Genomic DNA, 23,974 nt, shown 5'->3' with positions numbered 1-23,974 from the left:
ACCAAATCACATATAAGTTGACATTTTTACTAGCCAGGTCGTTCAAAGGAGGTGGTTCAGTTTTGTAAAACGTGCCTTACATTCCAGATTGTGGGAATACTGCAACCTGCCATAAAACCAGCACCTCTAATTCCCAGACCAGTTATTGGAGAACCATTTAGTAGGGTGTTGGTAGACTGGGTAGGACCTTCACCAACAACAAAAGCAGGACACAAAATATATACACTATCATATACTCAGTTCCCAGAGGCCATTCCCTTGAACAATTTCTGCTAGGGTAGTGGTAGAGAAGTTAACCCATTTCTTCACTAGATAAGGATTACCAATTGAAATTCAGTCGGATCAAGGTTCCAATTTTATGCTTAAAAATTTTCAGAAAGTTAAGGGTAATTTTGGTATCATACAGTTAAAGTCTTCAGCATACCACCCACAGACACACAGGGCTTTATAAAGGTACCATCAGACCATCAAAAGTATGATCTGGGCATATTGTCATGAATATCCCCATGATTGGGATAAAGGTCTAGAATTTCTTTTGTTTGCCACTAGGGATTCACCGAATGAATATACCAGTTTTAGTCCTTTTGCTTAGTTTATGGACATGAGATAAGAGGGCCTCTAAAACTAATTAAAGAAAGGTTTTTAGAACTGAGGGTTGAATCTTCTGTGCAAGATTATGTATCTTTATTCTGGGAATGGCTCACAAGAGCTTGCAAAGTGACACAAGAACACCTTAAAACTTCCCAAACAACTATGAAGAAATGGGCAGACAAGCATGCCAAGATCTGAACATTTCAATCTGGGGATGAGTTGTTAGTATTACGGTCTTTACAGGGTGAATGGTTGAAAGCACGGTTCAGTGATTCATATTAAGTGGTCAAGAGAATTAGACATTATGCTTTCATATTTAGATGCAGAACAATGAGAAGACCTAACAAGGCTACTCACTGCATTTAAAAGAGCCTGTAGGGATAAGCCAGGATTTACACTCTTAGCCACACATGATGTGGATGTAGGGGAATCCTTTCCTACAAAACAGCACCCTTATTGCTTCAGCCCAGAGAAGCAGGCCCAGATAAAAGCAGAAATCCTACATGTTGGAAAACCACCTAATTGAACCCAGTCAAAGCAGCTGGAGTTTGCCAATATTATTAGTGCCTAAACCTGACAGTTCAACTAGACTCCGCATAGATTACAGAAAAGTTAATTCAGTAACAAAGACAGACTCCTACCCAATATCTCGCTTGGAAGGCTGTGGGCAGTGCCACGTTTCTTATAAAAATAGATTTGTTAAAGGGATACTGGCAAGTTCCTTTAACACCCTGAGCTGAAGAGATATCAGCCTTTGTCACACCAGACAGTCTTTTCCAATACTGAATGATGCCATTCGAGCAAAAAAATACCCCAGCAACCTTTCAGAGACTAATGAACCAAGTGGTAGGCAGTGTTCTTAACTGTAGTTTACCTTGATGATGTGCTGGTATACAGTGATACTTGGAAGGACAACTTGGAACAAATAGAAGCTGTGTTTAGAAAATTATAATCGGTTGATTTAGTTCAAAAAAACCTTGCCAAAAATGAATTTGCGAAAGTGAGAGTGACTTTACTTGGGCATATAGTAGGGCAAGGACAAGTATTGCCAAGAAACGTGAAAGTTCCCTGCACCTAAGACTAAGCAAGAGATCATAAGGTTTTTGGGATGTGTGGTTTCTACTGAAAGTTTGTACCAAATTTCAGTGCCATAGTTGCTCCACTGACAGATTTACTACAGAAAAAGAAAACCAAGGTAGTGCGGTCAGTGGAGAGCCAAGCATCTATTGTGTAGCTGAAAGCCATTTTGACTAATGAACCAGTGTTGGCTGCTCCAAATTTCACTAAGCCCTTCAAAGTAGCAATTGATCTAGTGAACTGGGTGTTAGTGCAGTCTTGTTACAAGACAATGAATCAGGCATAGAAAGGCCAGTGGGATACTTTTCCAAAAAGTTAAATCAACATCAAAAAAGATATTCAACAGTGGAAAAAGAAACCCTAGGTTTATTATTGGCTCTTAAGCATTTTGAAGTCTATGTCTGCCATGACTAAAGAGAGACATTGGTATCTACTGATCATAACCCCAAGCCTTTGTGGAAAATTTAAAAACCAGAAAACCAGATTATTCCAATGGAGTTTACTATTACAGCCTTATCACTTAAAGATTATCCACATTACTGGACAAAATAATGTGATTGCAGATGCTTCATCTAGAAGCTGATTTTGCTGAGTTGTCTAAGTGCAAAGATGGGACAAAGCAGAACTGTTTTAGCTACGAGAAAAGAGTGAATGAGTATGAGTGTGAAAGTGTGTTTTAAAATTTTTCGTCTTTTTTTTCCATACTTTGTAATGAAATGCATTTAAAAAGGCATTTCATTCCTCCAAGGATGGAGGTGTTATGAAAGTGTTTCTGTGTTTTGTTAAATATATTTTTTGAGGATTAATTTTTGAAAGATTGAAGAAATGTTAAACTTTGGGGTTTTCAAAGAGGGTCATGTACAGGCCACGTGACTTTGAAAAACAGCCCCTGGAAATATTTTCAAAACAGGCACTGAGAGGTCTTGTAAGGAAAATAAGCCTTTCTGGGAAAGCACCTGACTTCCAGCTCAATAAACAACTGAGAACTTTGTACACCTGGAGAAGTTGTTTACAAAGAAGTGACAGGTCAAGATTAATAGAGGTCAAAAGGTTGACCTCCTGTTGTTAACTTCGCTTTTGAATTGTTTTGAGTTGGGGTTCAAGTATTTAAAATGGGAGAGAACTTCCAAGGGAGAGAAGAGAACTTCCAAGGAGAGAGAAGAATTCCTAAGAAAGGAGAGAAGACCACAACCCAGCTCAGCTTTCCAGCACCTCTCTAAAATACCTGAGAAGTCCACTGTGTCAACTCATCTCATCTCCTGTCTTTGAAGAAAAGCCTGCTATTTAATTCTCTATGTCGCCTGAAAAGAACTGTTCTAAAAGATCCTAGTGATCCATCCACATGTAATCAGAGGCCAGCCTGTATGCCAGTTTTGGAACACAACATATCTCATCTGCTGTTTCTTCAGGAATGAGCAAGTATTCAGCCCAAGTTCTCTTTTTGTCTGTAATAGAGCTCTAAAAACAAAAATCCCTTTATTTTTCTGGTTAATGCTAGTTTTGTGTATGTGGGGGGCTAAGGTAAAAAGGGAACTTTTATATTTCGATCTGTGTGTTTATACTTTACTTCATTACTGGTTAAGACTTGTTTTATAATAAACTGATAATTTTGCTGTTTATTAAAGAAACCTGGTTGGTATGTTTTATTCTGGGATAAAAATAGAGTTTATGATTGACCATATCGGTTTGTGGGAAAAGATGTAAATATATGATGTGACCAGTGGAGAAGTGGAAGTAGAATAAACAGTGCACTCCTCCCACCTCGGTCATAACACTATGTGATGGTCTCTCCCTCAGTAGCTCCTTGTGCTAAGGTATTCCATGTTTTAATAGCCCTCTCTGTGAAAACATTTCTTCCAACTCCTCGCCTTTGTTCTTCTAATGTTAATCCTGATTTATGCATCCTTGTTACCAGTGAAAGCAGTTTTCTCCATTTACCCTCTCACAACCTTTCATATTTTGGGAACCCTCTATCACCTTCTCCCTTAACTTTTTCTATTCCTGTGATAAAAGCCTCAATTTTTCAAGTTGTTTGTCGCTCTAGCATCTCATTCCTAGAATCATCCCAGTGAACCTTTGCAGTGCCCTTTTTGTGGCTGTAATATGAGGTGTCTAGATTGCATGCAATATTTCAGTTGTGACCTAACCAAAATCTTGTGGAAATTCAACAACAGTCCCTGCTTTTATATTAAATACTTACATATAAATAAAATTTGGAATCTAATTTGCCTTTTCCACATGTACCTTGTCATTTTAAATGATATATTAGCACCCTGAGATTTCTCTGTTCCTCCACTGTGTCAACAATCTGACTACATAGTGTATATTTCCTTTCACTGTTCTAAAATGTAATACCAAATTTCTCGGCATTGAACTGCACTTGCCATCTATCAGCCTGTCTACTAACCTGCTTACACCCCCTGCCATCCCTTGTATCCTTCTTTGGTTTGCCGTGCCTCTTAACTTGGAATCATCAGCAAACTTCAATATTATTTTATGAAGCTGTTTTCAGCTCCGCCTTCTCATATCCAGATAAGTTGTTGTTATCTATTATTATCTTAGCCGTCAAGAGCTAAGAACTCATTGTTATGTGTAAGAGTGTTCCAGGTGGGGCACATCCATTGCTGCACTGCAGTCATGTGATGTGTAACACTACACTGCTCTGGGGTAGGTCCTTACCAGGCAGCATGGAAACTGAATGAAATAAACAAAGAGCTCCAGTCTTTCCAAGTCTAGAGTGTGATTATTTCTTTCTTATGGAAACCAGGAGACATAATAGTTGTATCAGAGAAAAAGAAATTTTGGCTTTGACAGTAATGGTAACACAGGCTCCTGGCAGCTATACGTTTGTTTGGGGCATGTAGGTTACTTTTCTATGAGATGGTCCATGTTCTGAAGTGTATTGGGATTGGTTTCAAATTTTACTAGGGGCTTTCTAGTACCTCATCTAAGGGGCCATTCTTCAACAACAATAATGTCTTAATATAGCACCTTTAACATAGTAAAATATTCCAAGGCACTTCACTGGAACACTTTCAAATAAAATTTGATCAGAAGATGTTAGGACTGGTGACCAAAGACTCAGTCAAAGAGGTAGGTCTCAAGGGGCATTTAAAGCAGGAGAGAAAGGAAGAGAAGTGGAAAGGTTTAGGGGAGGGAATTCTAGAGCTTGAGGCTGAGGCAGATGAAGGCATGTCCACCAATGGTAGAGCAATAGATATTAAGAATGTGCAATGGTCACAATTGGAGGAATGCAGAGATTGCTTGTATGGCTAGAGGAGGCTACAAAGATAGGGAGGGACAAGGTGATGGAGGGATTATGTTGTCAGAAGGCAATTTGAAGGTAGGAGGGAAAGACACAAAGGAGGGAATCACAGCCAACAGAGTTGCTCCACTTATTCAACATCTATGTGTTGGACGCGTTGTGGCAGCGTTAACAGATAGTAATTAAGAACAAACTCTGATTGCTTTTATTTCTTCCAGAAGCCTGAAGGATGAGGAAGGGGGCAGAGTTGTGGGTGGTGGTTAATGAGGCTAATTGTAATGCCAACTGCTTCCCAACTGAGATTAGGCAACTCAGCACAAATGAGGGACTGAACCTCTGACCTTCCTGGTCTGTTTGGTGATATGTTCACCCACAGGTATATTGATGGACCAGTTGCTTTCAGCAACAGATTAAATGGGGAGGTGGGGGAATGGAGAATAACAGAACATAAGCAGCTATTTGTATTTCTCCTGCAGATTTCTATGGGATACAGTGTGGCTGCAACTGTTCACGTGGGTAACGCGCTGGGTGCCAGAAATCCAGAGCAGGCTGTAAACTCTGCTAAAGTTGCTATATACTGCATCGGTGAGTCCAATAGTTTAAACTCATTAACAAAAATTGGACTAAAATCCAATGTTCTTCCCTTTTGAACCCTTCTGAAAGGGTTGGCTCCTGATTCAGTGACCATGAAGGAACGATGATATATGTTCAAGGCAGCATAGTGTGAGAGTTGGATGGCCAATTAATAGTGATGATGCTTCTACAACATTGCCACTCTTCTTCTCTGTGTCAGTAGTCACAGGGAGAAGATATGCTGTCAAATTAACTTTAGCAGGTTGCTGCATCCTGTAGATCATCATGAAATCATTACAGCAGCGAAAGAGGCCATTCGGCCCGTCGTGTCTGCGCTGGCTCTCCGAAAGAGCAGTTTACCTAGTGCCACTCCCCCGCCTTCTCCCCGTAACCCTGCACATTCTTCCTTTTCAGATAACAATCCAATTCCCTCTTGAAGGCCTCGATTGAACCTGCCTTCACGACACTCTCAGGCAGTGCATTCCAGATCCTAACCACTTGCTACGTGAAAAAGCTGTTCCTCTTGTCGCAATTGCTTCTTTTGCCAATTGCCTTAAATCTGTGCCCTCCTGATCTTGACCCTTCCACCAATGGGAACAGTTTCTCCCTAACTACTCTGTCCAGACTCCTCATGATTTTGAACACGTCTATCAAATCTCCTCTCAACCTTCTCTTTCCCTAAGGAAAACAGTTCCAATTTCTCCAATCTATCGTCATAACTGAAGTTCCTTATCCCTGGAACCATTCTCATGAATCTTTTCTGCACTCTCTCTAATGCCGTCACATCTTTCCTTAAGTGTGGTGCTCAGAACTGGACACAATACTCCAGTTGAGGCCAAACCACTGTTCTACACAGGTTTTAAACAACTTCCTTGCTTTTGTACTCTATGCCCCTATTAATAAAGCCTAGGATACTGTCTGCTCTATTAACCATTCTCTCAACCTGCCCTGCAATCTTCAATGATTTTTGCACATATACACCCAAGACCCTCTGCTCCTGCAACCCTTTTAGAATTGAACCCTTTATTTTATATTGTCTCTCCATGTTCTTCCTCCAAAAATGAATTACTTCACACTTTTCTGCATTAAATTTTATCTGTCACTTGTCCACCCATTCCACCAACCTGTCTATGTCCTTTTGAAGTTCTACACTATCCTTCTTGCAGTTCACTATGTTTCCAAGTCTCATATCATACACAAATTTTGAATTTGTGCCCCGTACACCAAGGTCTAGGACACTAATATGTATCAGGAACAGCAAGGGTCCGAACACCAACCCTTGGGGAACTTCACTACAAACTTTTCTCCAGTCTGAAAAATATCCATTTGCCACTACTCTCTGTTTCCTGTCACTCAATCAATTTCATATCCATGTTGCTACTGTCCCTTTTATTTCATGAGCTATAACTTTGCTGACAGCTCTGTTGTGTGGCACTTTATCAAATGCCTTTTGGAAGTCCATAGATACCACATCAACAGCATTGCTCTGATCTACCTTCTCTGTTACCTCATCAAAAAACTCCAGCGAGTTAGTTAAACATGAGTTGCCCTTCACAAATCTGTGCTGGTTTTCCCGAAATAACCCATATTTACCCAAGTGACAATTTTGTCCCGTAAATATTGCAGCCACAATGTGTCCAGTGATGAAGGGGATGGATATTGGTTCTCCTTCCATTAGACTCAATCAAGCACTGGATGGTGTTGGCTTACCAGTCCAAGCCTGGATATTATCCACATCCTTCTGTAGGCTGCTTCGTTACTGGAGGAGTGGTTAATGGAGTTACAAACTGCAAAATGGTCAGCAAACAGTTCCATATCTGACCCTGTGATGGAGGGAAGGTTATTAATGAAGCAGCCAAAGATGTCTGGACCACGATCACTGCATAGCAATCAGGGGACAAAACACTGGATGATCATCTATCTCTCTTCCTAATCCAAGGGCACTGAGGCCATCTATGTAATAATATCATTCCTAGACAGTGTCCCCACTCCTCCCTCCCCACTCCCCAGTTCAGATCAGCTGATTAAGAACAGATTGGGATTAAAGCTGGGCCATTCCCAGTATACTCAGCACAATAACTCATTGCCTTTACCAGCTGATCCATCAGGAAAGCTATAGGCAGTCACTGTTAATAAAAGCAAAATACTGCGGATGCTGGAAATCTGAAATAAAAACAAGAAAACAGCAGTCACTGTTAAACCTGGATAACAGTAAACCCTGCCCCCTGGTGTCAGAATTGCCAATGTACATTGTATGTGACCTGCATGTTATATTAGGAACTGCTGTTGAGTGTCAGGTCCCTTTATGAAGCTTGAGGAACAGCACCTCATCTTTCGATTAGGCACATTACAGCCTTGCAGACTCAACATTGAGTTCAACAAGTTCAGATCATAACCTATGCTTCCCTTCCTTCGGTTTCTTTACTTGTCCTGTTACCACCCCCTATTGTCTTGCTCTATCATCTCTTCTTTCATTTAATATCTGCTGCCTCCCACCCTATCACAGACCTTCCCTTTCATTCTATCCTCCCGGCCCCATTTCCCTACCTTTGTATCTGCTTTAAAATTTGTTACATCTCCAATTTTTGCCAGTTCTGACGAAACATCACCAACCTGAAATGTTAACTGTTTCTCTCTCCACAGAGGCTGCCTGGTCTGCTGAGTGTTTCCAGCATTTTCTGTTTCTATTTTATATTCTATCCATAGGAAGACCCCATGTTTGTTGCCTGGTCTGTGTTGTGTTTACTGATCTCAGCTGGGATGCCAGTTAAAGTTCTGCGATTAGCTTCAACAATCTGGATTAAGGAGGGGAAAATCGTTCATGGTTCCTGCTCCTGATGGTTATCCAGAGCGTGGGTGTGGACAATGAGTGAAGACGGGACCAGAACCAATGGCGATGCCTCCACCACCATCAAATAGGTGGACATTCACTGTCTAGACTTAATCAGGAAGAAGTTCCCTGGAGCAAGTTACAGGAGGGAGTGAGGAGGGGATGGGGTCCATCAAACTGCACCCAGACAGAGAGTCAACAGCCAGTAAAGCAGAGGGGGGCGGGGGTGGGGAGGTCATGTGTTGGAAAAGGGGAGGGTAGAAAGAAACTGAATTGCAATTTTCTTCAAAAAGGTTCTCTGGAACTTCAAATAGATTATTTTCTGTGAATCCTTCACGTTTTACACTTATTTCCACAGTGTGCATCTCATTAGTAAATGCAGTGATAATTGGAGCAACAAGGAATGTGGTGGCTTATATCTTTACCAATGACAAGTTAGTAAATCTAAATTCTACAAACATCAAAACTCATCATTACACATTTACAAAATGAATTCAGAATCATCTGAAAGCTCTCTGATATCCCTCTCCTCATTTTCCAGAGAAATTGTTCATTTAGTTATCGAAGTTATTCCACTCTGTGCTGTTTTCCATTTGTTTGACGCCATGGCGGTGAGTATTTCAGTATCTGTGATATAAGTACACGCGACATTTCTGTTGTTCATCACACTTCATAATGTCATACTTGCATTTCCCACTTTGTTACAGGTGTAATCCACTCGGACAAAGAATTTTACAGCATAGAAACTGCTCTGTACCTGTGTTTATGCTGCACACGACCCTCATCCCACCCTGCTTCATCTCACCTGAAGTATCCTAAATAAGGATATTTAGAAGAACATCCTTATTAAAAATGAAACCAGTCATTTCATGCTGAATTCTCTGATCTGGAGTCAGAAAGTTACCAGCAATTAGAAAAGAGAAGGTTGAGGGGCGACCCGATAGAGGTCTTTAAGATGTTGGAAGGTTTGATAGGGTTGACATAAAGAAAACATTTCCACTTGTAATCGAGACCACAACTCTGAGTCCTAAAAATAAAATAGTCACTAATAAATCCAATAGGGAATTCAGAGAATCTTTTTTGTCCAGAGAGTGCTGAGAATTGGGAATTGATACCAAAAGGAGCAGTTGAGGTGAATGGTATTGATGCATTTAAGTAGAAGCCAGTTTCATAGATTTAGATTTTTTAAGATTTAGAGATACAGCACTGAAACAGGCCCTTCGGCCCACTGAGTCTGTGCCGACCATTAACCACCCATTTATACTAATCCTACACTAATCCCATATTCCTATCACATCCTCACCTGTTCCTATATTCCCCTACCACCTACCTATACTAGTGGCAATTTATAATGGCCAATTTACCTATCAACCTGCAAGTCTTTTGGCTGTGGGAGGAAACCAGAGCACCCGGAGGAAACCCACGCAGACACAGGGAGAACTTGCAAACTCCACACAGGCAGTACCCAGAATTGAACCCGGGTTGCTGGAGCTGTGAGGCTGCAGTGCTAACCACTGCGCCACTGTGCCGCCCCAGTAGTGGGAAATTGGAGTTGATGTCACAATCTGATCAGTCATGATCTTATTGAATAGCGGAGAAGGCTGTAGGCCGTGTGGCCTACTCCTGCTTCTATTTCTTGCGTTTTTACTGAAACAATTGGGTAGGAGAGCAGTTAACTCTGGTGCCCAGGTCTTCAGCAAAAGAAGAGCCCTCGAGTCTTTGCTGTGTCCTGTTGCGTCTTAATATCAGGCAGAGTGAAGCAAACCAGAGGGATACTGATATTGATGATAGTGGGGGATCTGTGAAGGTGGCTAACTGGAATCAAGCAGTCAGCAACTACCTACATAAAAGAGGTCTCCACAGAACCAGCACTAAACTTACAGTGGGAGAAATCCCTGAGGAAATTCCTCCCCATTGTCTGTTGTCTTGGAATGGTTTGAAGTGTTTTTGTTTTGGGATTGCTGTGCTTTTAATTGTGTTTTTTTCAAGCTTACGTTTGACTGAAAGTGATCAGAACATCGCCTCCTGGAAAAAAGGTGACATCATATTGCTGGTATCACATTGCTGGAGTTAGCAACTAGATAGGTTTGGAACATTGCCTATTCCTGTTCCTTTCAGACCCTCGAACCTGCTCCGCCATTTCATTAGATCATGGTTGATATGCACCTGAACCCCATTTTCCCGTCTTGGCTCCATATCCCTTGATACCCTTACCCAACATTGGTTATGAATTATTTGAGGACATGTTAAGTCACTAGGTTTTGTTTCCTTCCTGTAGAAACCACAGCAGGTTGTGTAATCAGTGTAATATATTCTGTTTGTCTATTCTACAGTGTGCATGTGGTGGAGTGTTGAAAGGAACGGGGAAGCAAAAACTGGGAGCTATCAGCAACCTAGTTGGATACTACCTAATTGGATTTCCCATTGGAATCGCACTGATGTTTACTACAAAACTTGGTATATTTGGTAGGAATTTACATTTTTCTCCCCTTTGTTCTTGCAATGATCACCCTCCACCCACTCACTTACTGAGGATACTGTTCCATCTTGAGGTCAGTGCTGGAGAATGTAGTTGGGTGGAAGTTCTGCCTCTGGGGTGCAACCAGCCCTGTGGAAATTTGGGGACAATGGTTTATCAATTCTCAATCTGTACCATTATATATGGTACTTTGCTCCCACGGCCATTTTTCATGTGTAACCATAGACACTGGAATATCGGCAGGAGGTGAGCATCACAGCTGAGTCGAGTCACAGGCCTCGCCCAACTTCACACACGCACACATTTCCACCATGGATCATTAGATATTAATCAGGGGCGGGATCCCTGGCTGAATCCTTCATGTCCTGAATCCAGTGGTGCTGAGGCCCAATGTGGACGAGTAGCACCGCACAGACTGACACCAGCCATCTGATAAAGGTGAAAGGGTTTCATAAAGGAACAGACTTGGAAGGAAAACTGAACAACATTGCCCCCATCCTCACTGCACCATTATTATTTTGCAGGTCTCTGGTCTGGAATATTGATTTGCGTGGTTGCACAATTAGTTTTCTTTCTGACGGTAATTTATAGAATCAACTGGAATAAAACATCCAATCAGGTAAGAGCAGATAATAGAGGTTATTTATTACACCAATTTTTCTTTGTAAGTTTTGCTCTTCTCCCATCCTCATGTTTCCTCGTGCCATGCACTGTACCCAGTTGGCAGAATGAAATCAGTGCGTCCCCACACATCTACCAATGTCATTCTTCATTTGGCCACTAGCGGTTAGATAAGAGAGTCTATTGGTTACTTTGCCACCCAATAGGAAAGTGCAAACTCTTTGATGTAGATTTCCAATCTGGATGACTGGTGTCATCAACTTTAAGAGTTCACAAGTGCCCCCTTTTAAAGAAGCATTAAAATAAATGCAATTCCCTGCCACCATACATGGTAGTCTGCATAATATGTCACTGGACTGTGTGATGAAGCAAGATTTGAAATGCCAGGGGTGGAATTGTATGGGCCCTAAAAGAGTGGATTTGTCTAGTACCATGGGAAGAAGAGCAGAGAGAGTGACTAAAGAGGGATTTTTCCCCTCAATGCATGATATCTGAATGCCAGCAACAGGCAGAACAAGAAGGTGAGGATGCTCCGAATGACAACATCCAGGAATGGCATTATTGAAGACGACGCTGGCACATTATCACATCCTCAGGACAAGGTCAAATTATCTTCAAATACAGAGGCAATGCCAGAGATCCCTAAGGACGTCATGTGAAATGGTCATAGAAATTTGTAGGAACCTGCGGCATGACCCCCAACCGCTTGGGTTTGGTGGGAATTCCATTTGCCTTCAAGCTGACTGCTGCACTCAATTCTTTTTGCTCGTGGCCCTTCCAGGGATCGATGGATGTCATGTGGCATATCACAGCTGTGACCCATAGGTACATCAAAGAGGTGACCAATGCCCTATTTTGATGGGCCAATGATTTAATCTACTTAAGCGTAGACGAGGACAGCCAGGCAGCAAGCTCTGCAGACTTCAGCGCCATCGCTGGGTTCCCTAGAGTACAAGGGGTGATCAACTGTGCTCATGTGGCTATTAGAGCTCCCTGGGACCAGCCAGCTGCATTTGTGAATTGCTAAAGGCTTCCACTCTTCAAATGTACAACTGGTTTGCGACCACAGGAGAAGAATAATGCATTTTTTGCCCACGTTTCCCAGGGAGCTATCACGACTCAAGCATTTTGAAGAACTCACAGCTGCCAGGAGTTTTTGAAGAACCAGCCAAAGTAAATGGCTGGATCCTGGGTGACAAGGGTTACCCTCTTTCTACATGGTTGATGACACCCAGTGTGGCATTCCCAAAGCGCAGCTGAAGAGAGGTACAGTGCTGCTCATCAGGGACATCAGGGAGAACCTCTGATTTGCATGTTTCAGCCAGCAATAAGCCGCTTCATCAAGGAACGCTGGTAGGGGGAAAAAAATTCTCCAAATATGTTCATATACGCCTGAGGTCTTATTCATTCCTGTTATGAAAAAGAAGGGCTCTTCTGAAAACAGCACATGAACCTGCACTGGAGATGTGCCTGATGGCCACTATGTTATCAATTTCATTAAAGGAGACCTGCACCTCCATTGGAAAGTTTTCCTGAATCAAGGCATTAATCCGCATTCATAGGAAGCTACAACTTTGTTGCAATTTGTGACCAGCAGATCAAACTTCTCAGGACTACAGTGGAACTGAAAACACACCAATGCAAGGACCGCAGAACCACAAATGTAAGGCATGTTGATAGTGAAAAAAGTGAAAAATCTTCGACAGAAAACAGCCATCGTTGAAGACTGAAGGCTCAAATAGCAAAGATAAATGGACACTTTCTGAAATGCTTTGCAAGCATCAAAGCTTTCCTGCCATAGGCCTCCAGTGAATATTTTCCTTTTCATCTAAAACAAAGCAAATGATTTATGAGAGTGCATCTAATATTAAATTAAATAAAGAAGTATTAAAACTTCAGCAATATGTTTACAATAATTACAGCACCCGCTCCACCTTTGTGCTCAAAACTGTTGCTTTTTCTGTTTTCTCCTGCTACGTCCAGGTGCTACCCTGACATTAGCAGCTGAGGTGGAGGCAGTCTGCTCAGTGCGCTGCCCTGGTGCTGTGGATGACCGTGGCGGACATCCTCTGGAGGAACGGGGCCTTGATGGTTCCATCCTACTGGGGGTCTGCAGCACTGGTACTTGAGTATCCCCCGTGTGTTCACCTGCTGGAGGTAAGGGAGTCAATGTTGGAGGGGTGGGGGGGGGGGGGGTGTGGGGGGGGAGAACAAGATACCACTTACCCTGGGAGTGTCCTGAGAGGAAGGCCCCAGGGCAGCTAGCACATGTTCCTCCATCTGGGTGCACGATGGCACATGCCTGTCTCCCTGAGAGGAAGGAGCATCTGGAGGGAGGTCCTGGTTCCTCGTTTCCCTCTCACTTTGACTCCGCTGAATGGAGCCCACGGCAACAGCGATGGAGTGCTGGTCAGAGTGCATGTGGGAGTGCTCAAACAGACTCGCCACAGAGCTCGCCAAACTTTTGGCTGGAGAACCCATGTGTTCATATGCCTGGGACATGGCAGACGTCATGGCTTGCATGGACTCCTGCATGGCACGTGCAAAGCCATGCATGACCTCAGGCATCTCCGACAAATTTTCTACATGGCTTTGCTGCACATCTAGCAGACTCCTCATAGCTACAAACAGGATCATCATGAGAGTGGGGTTGAGCAGTGCCCTGGTCCCCAGTAGTCCTCCGATTGCCAGGGGACCCAGCTGGCACATGCTCCCTCAGCTGCTGGGATGTGTCTGTGTTGTGACCACCAGCTTATGACCCAGATTCTAATCTTAAATCACCACCCCCCCCCACCCCGTGGACCGTGTGGATGTATCTGTGTTGGTGGAGGTGGAAGAAGAGGCAGGTGACAGTGCATCCTGTGGGGCACTGGCTTCATCTTCCTCCCCAGAGGAGGACTCTTGAGCCTTGTGGCTTCCAGACACTCGAGTGCAGGCACCTGCACTGGAGACATAAACAGAGGTACATTAAGCATCAGCTGAACATGAGTTCACACACAAGACTGAAGATGACAATTCATCCTTACGCCTTGAAGATCCTGCCTCGTCATCTGTGATTGCTCTGCCTCCCTCCTCTCTCACAATTTCTGTAGCCTCCTCTTCAGCCGGTGTCAGGACTCTGATGTCTGGGACACCTCCACTTGTCATTGCCTGCCCCCCCTTGGTTGTGGGTGTGTTTATCCTGCAGGAGACAATGCAGATTTAATGACATGTCAAAAGATGAATCACAACCATTGTAAACATGCATCAACATCACTCATTCAAAACTGGCTTTCGCACGGCACATCCAAGCACAATACCAGTCAGTACATGTATGGCACCAAGGTTGTTCACGCATTCCACTGCATGCCTTGACTGCCCTCTGCCTTAAAGAGACAGAGCCAGGGAGAAAAACAAGGGGGCAGCCTCACCAAGACCACCTACCCTCACCGCTCCAAGCAAGTCATTGATATGCTTGCGACATTGCACCCAGGTTCGCTGCGGCACGCCATGGTTCGAAATCTCCACAGCCACCTCCATCCTGGCCACCTTGGTCAGGCGGCAGGGTCTTCAGACTCAGGGAAAAGGACCTCCCGCCTTTCCCTGACGGCTTGGAGGAGAACCTGCAGGGAAGCACCACTGAACTGTGGGGCGGGACTCTGCCTGCTGGCTGACAATTTCTTTGCTGGTGCTGCAGTGAGAAATAAATGATGTGAAGTTGGTGCTGGATTACAAAAATCAAGGGAGGCAAAAACATTTTGAATTAAGTACAAGCTTTACTTTAGGTTCCTATACAGAGACTTATATGATAGGAAAGCTGCTAATCCTTCAGGCTGCAAGCACAGAATGCTTTATATCTGTGGCGACCATAGTGCTTAGCCAGTGATGGTGGGTTCCACCAATGAAAAGCTGTCCACATCGCATAATCCCACATCTTTCCCATGCCCGTCGACGCACGGTTTATTTACATATAAAATCGCATGGGAAGAGGGAAAAATGGCGGAAGCGGAAGTTATGCCATTTCCGGTCCTGCCGTCAGGACTCATACAACCCTGGCCCTGCTCTCCAGAGTGGACAAAATGTGCGATTAGTATTCAATTAAATTCTTACAACTAGCAGGTATATTATATTTGAAGCAGTTTAAAAATAATACAGATTGGAGTGTGCTTTGCACAGAAAGTGCTACCTCTGTTATGTCCTTCCTTTGCTTTTGATGATGATTTTGTGCTTTGTTTAAAGGCTCTGGTTAATGCAGGAGTGATTAAAGATGTGGGCACCTCAAATAACGCCTCTGGTGGTCAAACTCAGGTTCTCTCACCAGGTAAAAAAAAGGCTGCGTTTGCTGACAATGCAACCACTAGGTGGCGCGGTACTAGCACAAGTGCAAATGCAGCCTCTTCCACTGAAAAGTCACTGTCTGCGACGTTCAGGCAGCTGCCAGGATTAAAGATGGTGTTGCTCAATATATCACAGAAAAACAACAAAAATCCCCTCTATCAGTCCTTCCTGTGCCTGTCTTCTCACCGCTGGCTCCACACTGCCTTCCCTTAAGCACTCACTACAGCCTCGCTGTTTCCCCCCTTCCCTCAGCCACTCGCTCCAGGTCTTGCCACTGCTCTCCCCTTCCCCTCCCCTCAGCCGATTGTTCCTCACTTTCCGCCCCCCCACACCCCGCTCTCTGGCCACTCGCTCCCTGTTTCCCTCCCCCCATTCAGCCGCTAGCTCCAGGCTTCGGTACTTCCCTCCTCTCAGCCACTCGCTCCCACGTTCAATCGTTCTCCGAGTGTCGCCCGAAGAAGCAAGGCAGGCCACGAGGGGTGGCGGGAAGCAAGGAGAGGGGTCCAATCGGCTGAGGGGAGTTGGGGGGAGCAGTTGCAAGGACTGGAGCGAGCGGCTGAAGCGTTGAAGTGGCCGGTGGGGTGGAGGGGTGAGGGGGAGAAAGCGTCGGGACCTGGAGCCAAGGGGGGAGAACGGCGAATGGGGCGGGAGAGAATAGCTGAGTGGAAGGAAGCGGGCGGGGGGAGCGAGTAGCTGAGTTGGGGGGAGCGAGTAGTGGGGATCCTGCTTCAGCCTCAAAGTGCCTCCCTCAGTCTCGCAATGACACTGGTGTTATACGATGATGCTTTCCTGCACATGCGCCAACCAGTCCTGGCAAGACGTAGGCTGTGCATGTGCAGCATCTCACTGAGAGCAGGAGACCATTTGCTCATGTGTACAGCTTGGCACGCTGTGATAACGTCAGCGGGCCACTGCATTGTCAGGAGTCACTTTGAAAAAAAATGTTGTGCTGATTTTAAATCACACTCCAGTTAACAAGTAAAAGTTCAGTGAGAAACTTCTTTGGTGCATTTTCATTAAATTATTCAAAGTTATAACTCACTTCATCTATTGAAAGAAACAGTGTTGTAAGAAATTTACACTCTCAAGGATGTTGAGGAAATTTGTTATTATACAGCACCCCATCCTGATCCAGCTCTTAGTTTCAAGTCCAAGCCCAATTGGAGATCTGTGAAGGCAATGATAACTTTAAAATCAAAGTGGTTATGTAGTATTCAAGAAACTGAAAGTAGAGAAACGTCAGTGAGTTGAGAGACTGTTTCTGTTTTATCTGTGTTGTCCCAGAATTGACTACTGGATGGTTGCAGAGTTTGGGGCACACAACGATCTAACATTTGGTGTAGCAGGACATTTCAGCCCAATAATTGCCAGGATTCTAAATCATTGCATTGACTGCTTATTTTTAGATTTCTTCTTATCAATATAAAATGAGCAATTAATGTAAGGAATCCCGGTACAGATTACACACAATGGATTAAATTTACGTAGAGGGTTAATTTGCATTTTTCACACTTCTCAATCAGATGTATTCCAAGTTTTTGATTGTATATATGTCGGGAAGATACTCATCCCCCCTACCCCCCAACCCCACCTACCCGTCATTATTTATAAATAATCTTAGGGGAGACCCCAATTACAGGAGGCAATAAATAGCTCAGAGTCATAGAATCCTACGGCACAGAAGGAGGCCATTCGGCTCATTGTGTCTGTGCTGGCTTTTGGAAGAAATTCCAGAGTTTGTCCCACACCACAGCTTTTCCCCTGTAACTTTACGAACTAGCAGAGACCCAGAAAACATTTGGGGTGAAATTAGTATCGTTATCGCAACAATACTTCCTTCAATCCCCATCCCATGCTATCCCTCTCATGCCATAGCCACCCCCATCCCACCCCTTCTATTCCATCCCCATCCTCCATTCCATACCTTGCATAAATGCCATCCCCTCCCGTCCCCAGTCTCTCCAGACAGGGCTATCACCACCCCCACGTGCATCACACACTTCAATGCACCGCATACCCCATGTGCTTCTGTGAGCACCAGGCTCCGTCCACCAAATCAACCCATAGACCAACCAGAAAAATTATTATTATAGATTAGTTCTCTTCGAGTGCATGTCCAATTGCCTTTTGACATTTCCTGAGGAAGCTGCTTCTTCTGTGCTGAACAAGTGCTGCGGCATTTGGGGGTGGTTTATCATGGAGGTTCTCCCAATTGTCTGCTCTAACTTCAGCGGCAGATCCACGGAACCCACAGAGAAACAATATAAACACAGTTGCATTATCATTCAAACATTGCAACCTGCAAGTTCTCTGCAAGTCACACACCATCCTGACTTTGGTCTCTTCATGGTCAATGAATCAGTATCCTGGAATTCTCTGTCTAACAGCAGCATTACAAGAACAAAGAACAGTACAGCACAGGAACAGGCCATTCGGCCCTCCAAGCCTGTGCCGATCTTGATGCCTGCCGAAACTAACACCTTCTGCACTTCCGGGGCCCATATCCCTCTATTCCCTTCCTATTCATATATTTGTCAAGATGTCTCTTAAATGTCGCTATCGTATCTGCTTCCACCACCTCCCCTGGCAGCAAGTTCCAGGCACTCACCACCCTCTGTGTAAAATACTTGCCTCGCACATCCCCTCTAAACTTTGCCCCTCGCACCTTAAACCTATGTCCCCTAGTAACTGACTCTTCCACCCTGGGAAAAAGCTTCTGACTATCCACTCTGTCCATGCCGCTCATAACTTTGTAAACCTCTATCATGTCGCCCCTCCACCTCCGTTGTTCCAGTGAAAACAATCCGAGTTTTTCCAACCTCTCCTCATAGCTAATGCCCTCCAGACCAGGCAACATCCTGGTAAACCTCCTCTGTACCCTCTCCAAAGCCTCCACGTCCTTCTGGTAGTGTGACGACCAGAATTGCACGCAATATTCTAAGTGTGGCTTAACTAAGGTTCTGTACAGCTGCAACATGACTTACCAACTTTTATACTCTATGCCCCGATCGATGAAGGCAAGCATGCCGTATGCCTTCTTGACTACCTTATCCACCTGCATTGCCACTTTCAGTGACCTGTGGACCTGTACGCCCAGATCTCTCTGCCTGTCAATACTCCTAAGGGTTCTGCCATTTACTGTATACCTCCCACCTGCATTAGACCTTCCAAAATGCATCACCTCACATTTGTCCGGATTAAACTCCATCTGCCATTTCTCTGCCCAAGTCTCCAACCGATCTATATCCTGCTGTATCCTCTGACAATCCTCATCATTATCCGCAACTCCACCAACCTTTGTGTCGTCTGCAAACTTACTAATCAGACCAGCTACATTTTCCTCCAAATCATTTATATATACTACAAACAGCAAAGGTCCCAGCACTGATCCCTGCGGAACACCACTAGTCACATCCCTCCATTCAGAAAAACACCCATCCACTGTTACCCTCTGTCTTCTGTGACTGAGCCAGTTCCGTATCCATCTTGCCAGCTCACCTCTGATCCCGTGTGACTTCACCTTTTGCACCAGTCTGCCATGCGGGACCTTGTCAAAGGCTTTACTAAAGTCCATATAGACAACATCCACCGCCCTTCCCTCATCAATCCTCTTCGTCACTTCCTCAAAAAACTCAATCAAATTAGTAAGACACGACCTCCCCTTCACAAAACCATGCTGTCTCTCGCTAATAAGTTCGTTTGTTTCCAAATGGGAGTAAATCCTGTCCCAAAGAATCCTCTCTAATAGTTTCCCTACCACTGACGTAAGGCTCACCGGCCTATAATTACCACCTTCTTAAACAAAGGAACAACATTGGCTATTCTCCAGTCCTCTGGGACCTCACCTGTAGCCAATGAGGATGCAAAGATTTCTGTCAAGGCCCCAGCAATTTCTTCCCTTGCCTCCCTCAGTATTCTAGGGTAGATCCCATCAAGCCCTGGGGACTTATCTACCTTAATGCTTTGCAAGACACCCAACACCTCCTCCTTTTTGATAATAAGATGACTGAGACTATCGGCACTCCCTTCCCTAGGCTCATCATCCACCAAGTCCTTCTCCTTGGTGAATACGGATGCAAAGTACTCATTTAGCACCTCACCCATTTCCTCTGGCTCCACACATAGATTCCCATCTCTGTCCTTGAGTGGGCCAACCCTTTCCCTGGTTACCCTCTTGCTCTTTATATATGTATAAAAAGCCTTGGGATTTTTCTTAATCCTGTTTGCCAATGACTTTTTATGACCCCTTTTAGCCCTCCTAACTCCTTGCTTAAGTTCCTTCCTACTGTCTTTATATTCCTCAAGTGTTTCATCTGTTCCTAGCCTTCCAGCCCTTACAAATGTTTCCTTTTTCTTTTTGACTAGGCTCACAATATCCCGTGTTATCCAAGCTTCCTGAAACTTGCCAAACATGCCTTTCTTCCTCACAGGAACATGCTGGTCCTGGATTCTAATCAGCTGACGTTTGAAAGACTCCCACATGTCAGATGTTGATTTACCCTCAAACAGCCGCCCCCAATCTAAATTCTTCAGTTCCTGCCTAATATTGTTATAATTAGCCTTCCCCCAATTTAGCACCTTCACCCGAGGACTACTCTTATCCTTATCCACAAGTACCTTAAAACTTATGGAACAAGGACTGCAGTGGTTCAAGGACAGGGTCCACCACCACCTTCTCAAGGCAACTAGGGATGGTAATAAAAGCTAATTTGCCAGCAATGCCCACACCTGAGAACAAATTAAAAAAAAATAGAAAATTCTGCTTGACTGTCAATAACTATGAGTTAAAAGGATGGAGCAGAATTTGTAAGGAGCATCCAGGAGGGTTTTCTAGAGCAGTATGTAAATAGTCCAACTCGGGAAGGGGCCATACTGGACCTGGTGTTGGGGAATGAGCCCGGCCAGGTGGTTGAAGTTTCAGTAGGGGACTACTTTGGGAATAGTGCTCACAATTCCGTAAGTTTTAGAATACTCATGGACAAAGACAAGAGTGGTCCCAAAGGAAGAGTGCTAAATTGGGGGAAGGCCAACGATACCAAAATTCGGCAGGAGCTGGGGAATGTAGATTGGGAGCAGCTGTTTGAAGGTAAATCCACATTTGATATGTGGGAGGCTTTTGAAGAGAGGTTGATTAGCGTGCAGGAGAGACATGTTCCTGTGAAAATGAGGGATAGAAATGGCAAGATTAGGGAACCATGGACGACAGGTAAAATTGTGAGACTAGCCAAGAGGAAAAAGGAAGCATACATAAGGTCTAGGCGGCTGAAGAAAGACGAAGCTTTGAAAGAATATCGGGAATGTAGGACCAATCTGAAACGAGGAATTAAGAGGGATAAAAGGGGTCATGAAATATCTTTAGCAAACAGGGTTAAGGAAAATCCCAAAGCCTTTTATTCATATATAAGGAGCAAGAGGGTAACTAGAGAAAGGATTGGCCCACTCAAGGACAAAGGAGGAAAGTTATGCGTGGAGTCAGAGAAAATGGGTGAGATTCTAAACGAGTACTTTGCATCGGTATTCACCGAGGAGAGGGACATGACGGATGTTGAGGTTAGGGACAGATGTTTGATTACTCTAGGTCAAGTCGGCATAAGGAGGGAGGAAGTGCTGGGTATTCTAAAAGGCATTAAGGTGGACAAGTCCCCAGGTCCGGATGGGATCTATCCCAGGTTACTGAGGGAAGCGAGAGAGGAAATAGCTGGGGCCTTAACAGATATCTTTGCAGCATCCTTAAACACGGGTGAGGTCCCGGAGGACTGGAGAATTGCTAATGTTGTCCCCTTGTTTAAGAAGGGTAGCAGGGAAAATCCAGGTAATTATAGACCGGTGAGCCTGACGTCAGTGGTAGGGAAGCTGCTGGAGAAGATACTGAGGGATAGGATCTATTCCCATTTGGAAGAAAATGGGCTTATCAGTGATAGGCAACATGGTTTTGTGCAGGGAAGGTCATGTCTTACCAACTTAATAGAATTCTTTGAGGAAGTGACAAAGTTGATTGATGAGGGAAGGGCTGTAGCTGTCATATACATGGACTTCAGTAAGGCGTTTGATAAGGTTCCCCATGGTAGGCTGATGGAGAAAGTGAAGGCGCATGGGGTCCAGGGTGTACTAGCTAGATGGATAAAGAACTGGCTGGGCAACAGGAGACAGAGAGTAGCAGTGGAAGGGAGTTTCTCAAAATGGAGACGTGTGACCAGTGGTGTTCCACAGGGATCCGTGCTGGGACCACTGTTGTTTGTGATATACATAAATGATTTGGAGGAAAGTATAGGTGGTCTGATTAGCAAGTTTGCAGACGACACTAAGATTGGTGGAGTAGCAGATAGTGAAGGGGACTGTCAGAGAATACAGCAGAATATAAATAGATTGGCGAGTTGGGCAGAGAAATGGCAGATGGAGTTCAATCAGGGCAAATGCGAGGTGATGCATTTTGGAAGATCCAATTCAAGAGTGAATTATACAGTAAATGGAAAAGTCCTGGGGAAAATTGATGTGCAGAGAGATTTGGGTGTTCAGGTCCATTGTTCCCTGAAGGTGGCAACGCAGGTCAATAGAGTGGTCAAGAAGGCATATGGCATGCATTCCTTCATCGGACGGGGTATTGAGTACAAGGGTTGGCAGGTCATGTTACAGTTGTATAAGACTTTGGTTCGGCCACATTTGGAATACTGCGTGCAGTTCTGGTCGCCACATTACCAAAAGGATGTAGATGCTTTGGAGAGGGTGCAGAGGAGGTTCACCAGGATGTTGCCTGGTATGGAGGGCACTAGCTATGAAGAGAGGTTGAGCAGATTAGGATTATTTTCATTAGAAAGACGGAGGTTGAGGGGGGACCTGATTGAGGTGTACAAAATCATGAGAGGTAAAGACAGGTTGGATAGCAAGAAGCTTTTTCCCAGAGTGGGGGATTCAATTACTAGGGGTCACGAGTTCAAAGTGAGAGGGGAAAAGTTTAGGGGGATATGCGTGGAATGTTCTTTACGCATGTATTCATGTATCTGTCTAGATACATCTTAAAAGACGCTATCGTGCCAGCGTCTATCACCTCCGCTGACAACGCGTTCCAGGCACCCACCCGAGGGTGGTGGGTGCCTGGAACGCGTTGTCAGCGGAGGTGGTAGACGCTGGCACGATAGCGGCTTTTAAGATGTATCTGGACAGATACATGAATGGGCAGGAAGCAAAGAGATACAGACTCTTAGAAAATAGGCGACATGTTTAGATAGAGGATCTGGATCGGCGCAGGCTTGGAGGGCCGAAGGGCCTGTTCCTGTGCTGTAATTTTCTTTGTTCTTTGTTCTTTGTTCTTTGCACTACGTCTGTTTCTCCTCATATGATGTTCATTTGACTTTTCTACAGCACGTAAAAATCCAAAAGGAGGAAAGACAGCTATGTATATCTGTGTGCAGTTTAATCTCTGTTAAGTGCTGTATTGAGTTGACCCCTTAAATTTTTTCGGGAGGGCGACATAGCCAACCCTCAGCGGACAGTGAGTAAAGAACCTCTGTATTGAAGTAATCCAAAACTAGGATTCCAGGAATTTATATTGGTCACCGTGCTTTTGGCAGGACAGATCTCCTGTATATAGATCATGTGGTATTCCTAATGGCTGGTAGTCATGGAGGATTAGATTGATCTGATCACTAGCCCTCCTTAAAAAAAAATTATCAACAGGTACCATATGTACTTACAGCTTTTCAATGTGACTTTCCTTTACAGAGGAGGACACAGAAAACAATGCAGTGGTTCTGATGCCCAAAGTTTGTCAAGTGGAACAAAAGATAGACAAGGACCGGGTGACAGATGGATCTTCCATTCTGGACATTAGCGTTACCACAGTTGGAGAAATCTTGTCCACAAAACAACTGATCATCCGTCGTGGCCTAGCCTTCCTTTCAGGACCACTTGTACTGGCAATTGGATTAGTGATACACTTTATTCTTGCAAAGGACATGTAGACCCCAGTGAACATTGCAGAGACAAATCAAGATTATTTGCTGCAGCATGAATAGTAAGACTGTGTCTAAAGGGCAACAAGAGGTTAAAGCTCACGCAAAGCCTGTTACTGATGAACTCCAAGGAATTTGTAATAAATAATTAACAATGATCAATTATGAACAGATTTCCAAATGTCTTATGAAGACTTGGATAGTCTCAATGTTCAGGGTTTGAAAAGACTATTTTCCCATTCAAAGGTTGTGTCAGAATTCTAGTGAGCAAA

At 44.2% G+C, this 23,974-nt stretch overlaps 1 protein-coding gene across 1 annotated transcript in view; it reads left to right on the top strand.

Moving 5' to 3' along the window:
* Window positions 1–23,827, top strand: part of LOC137346446 (multidrug and toxin extrusion protein 1-like) — a 45,722-nt gene extending 21,895 nt beyond the window's left edge. Inside the window, exons 13-19 of the mRNA XM_068009895.1 lie at window positions 5,410–5,518; window positions 8,695–8,770; window positions 8,878–8,947; window positions 10,670–10,802; window positions 11,340–11,434; window positions 15,655–15,736; window positions 23,473–23,827. Coding sequence (XP_067865996.1) covers window positions 5,410–5,518; window positions 8,695–8,770; window positions 8,878–8,947; window positions 10,670–10,802; window positions 11,340–11,434; window positions 15,655–15,736; window positions 23,473–23,711 — 804 coding nt within the window. The 3' untranslated portion in view covers window positions 23,712–23,827. The remainder of the gene's footprint in view (window positions 1–5,409; window positions 5,519–8,694; window positions 8,771–8,877; window positions 8,948–10,669; window positions 10,803–11,339; window positions 11,435–15,654; window positions 15,737–23,472) is intronic.
* Window positions 23,828–23,974: the final 147 nt, after the last annotated feature.

This window comes from Heterodontus francisci, chromosome 30 (genome assembly GCF_036365525.1).
Source record: "Heterodontus francisci isolate sHetFra1 chromosome 30, sHetFra1.hap1, whole genome shotgun sequence".
Taxonomy (NCBI): domain Eukaryota; kingdom Metazoa; phylum Chordata; class Chondrichthyes; order Heterodontiformes; family Heterodontidae; genus Heterodontus; species Heterodontus francisci.
This window is presented reverse-complemented; position numbering and strand designations above follow the sequence as displayed.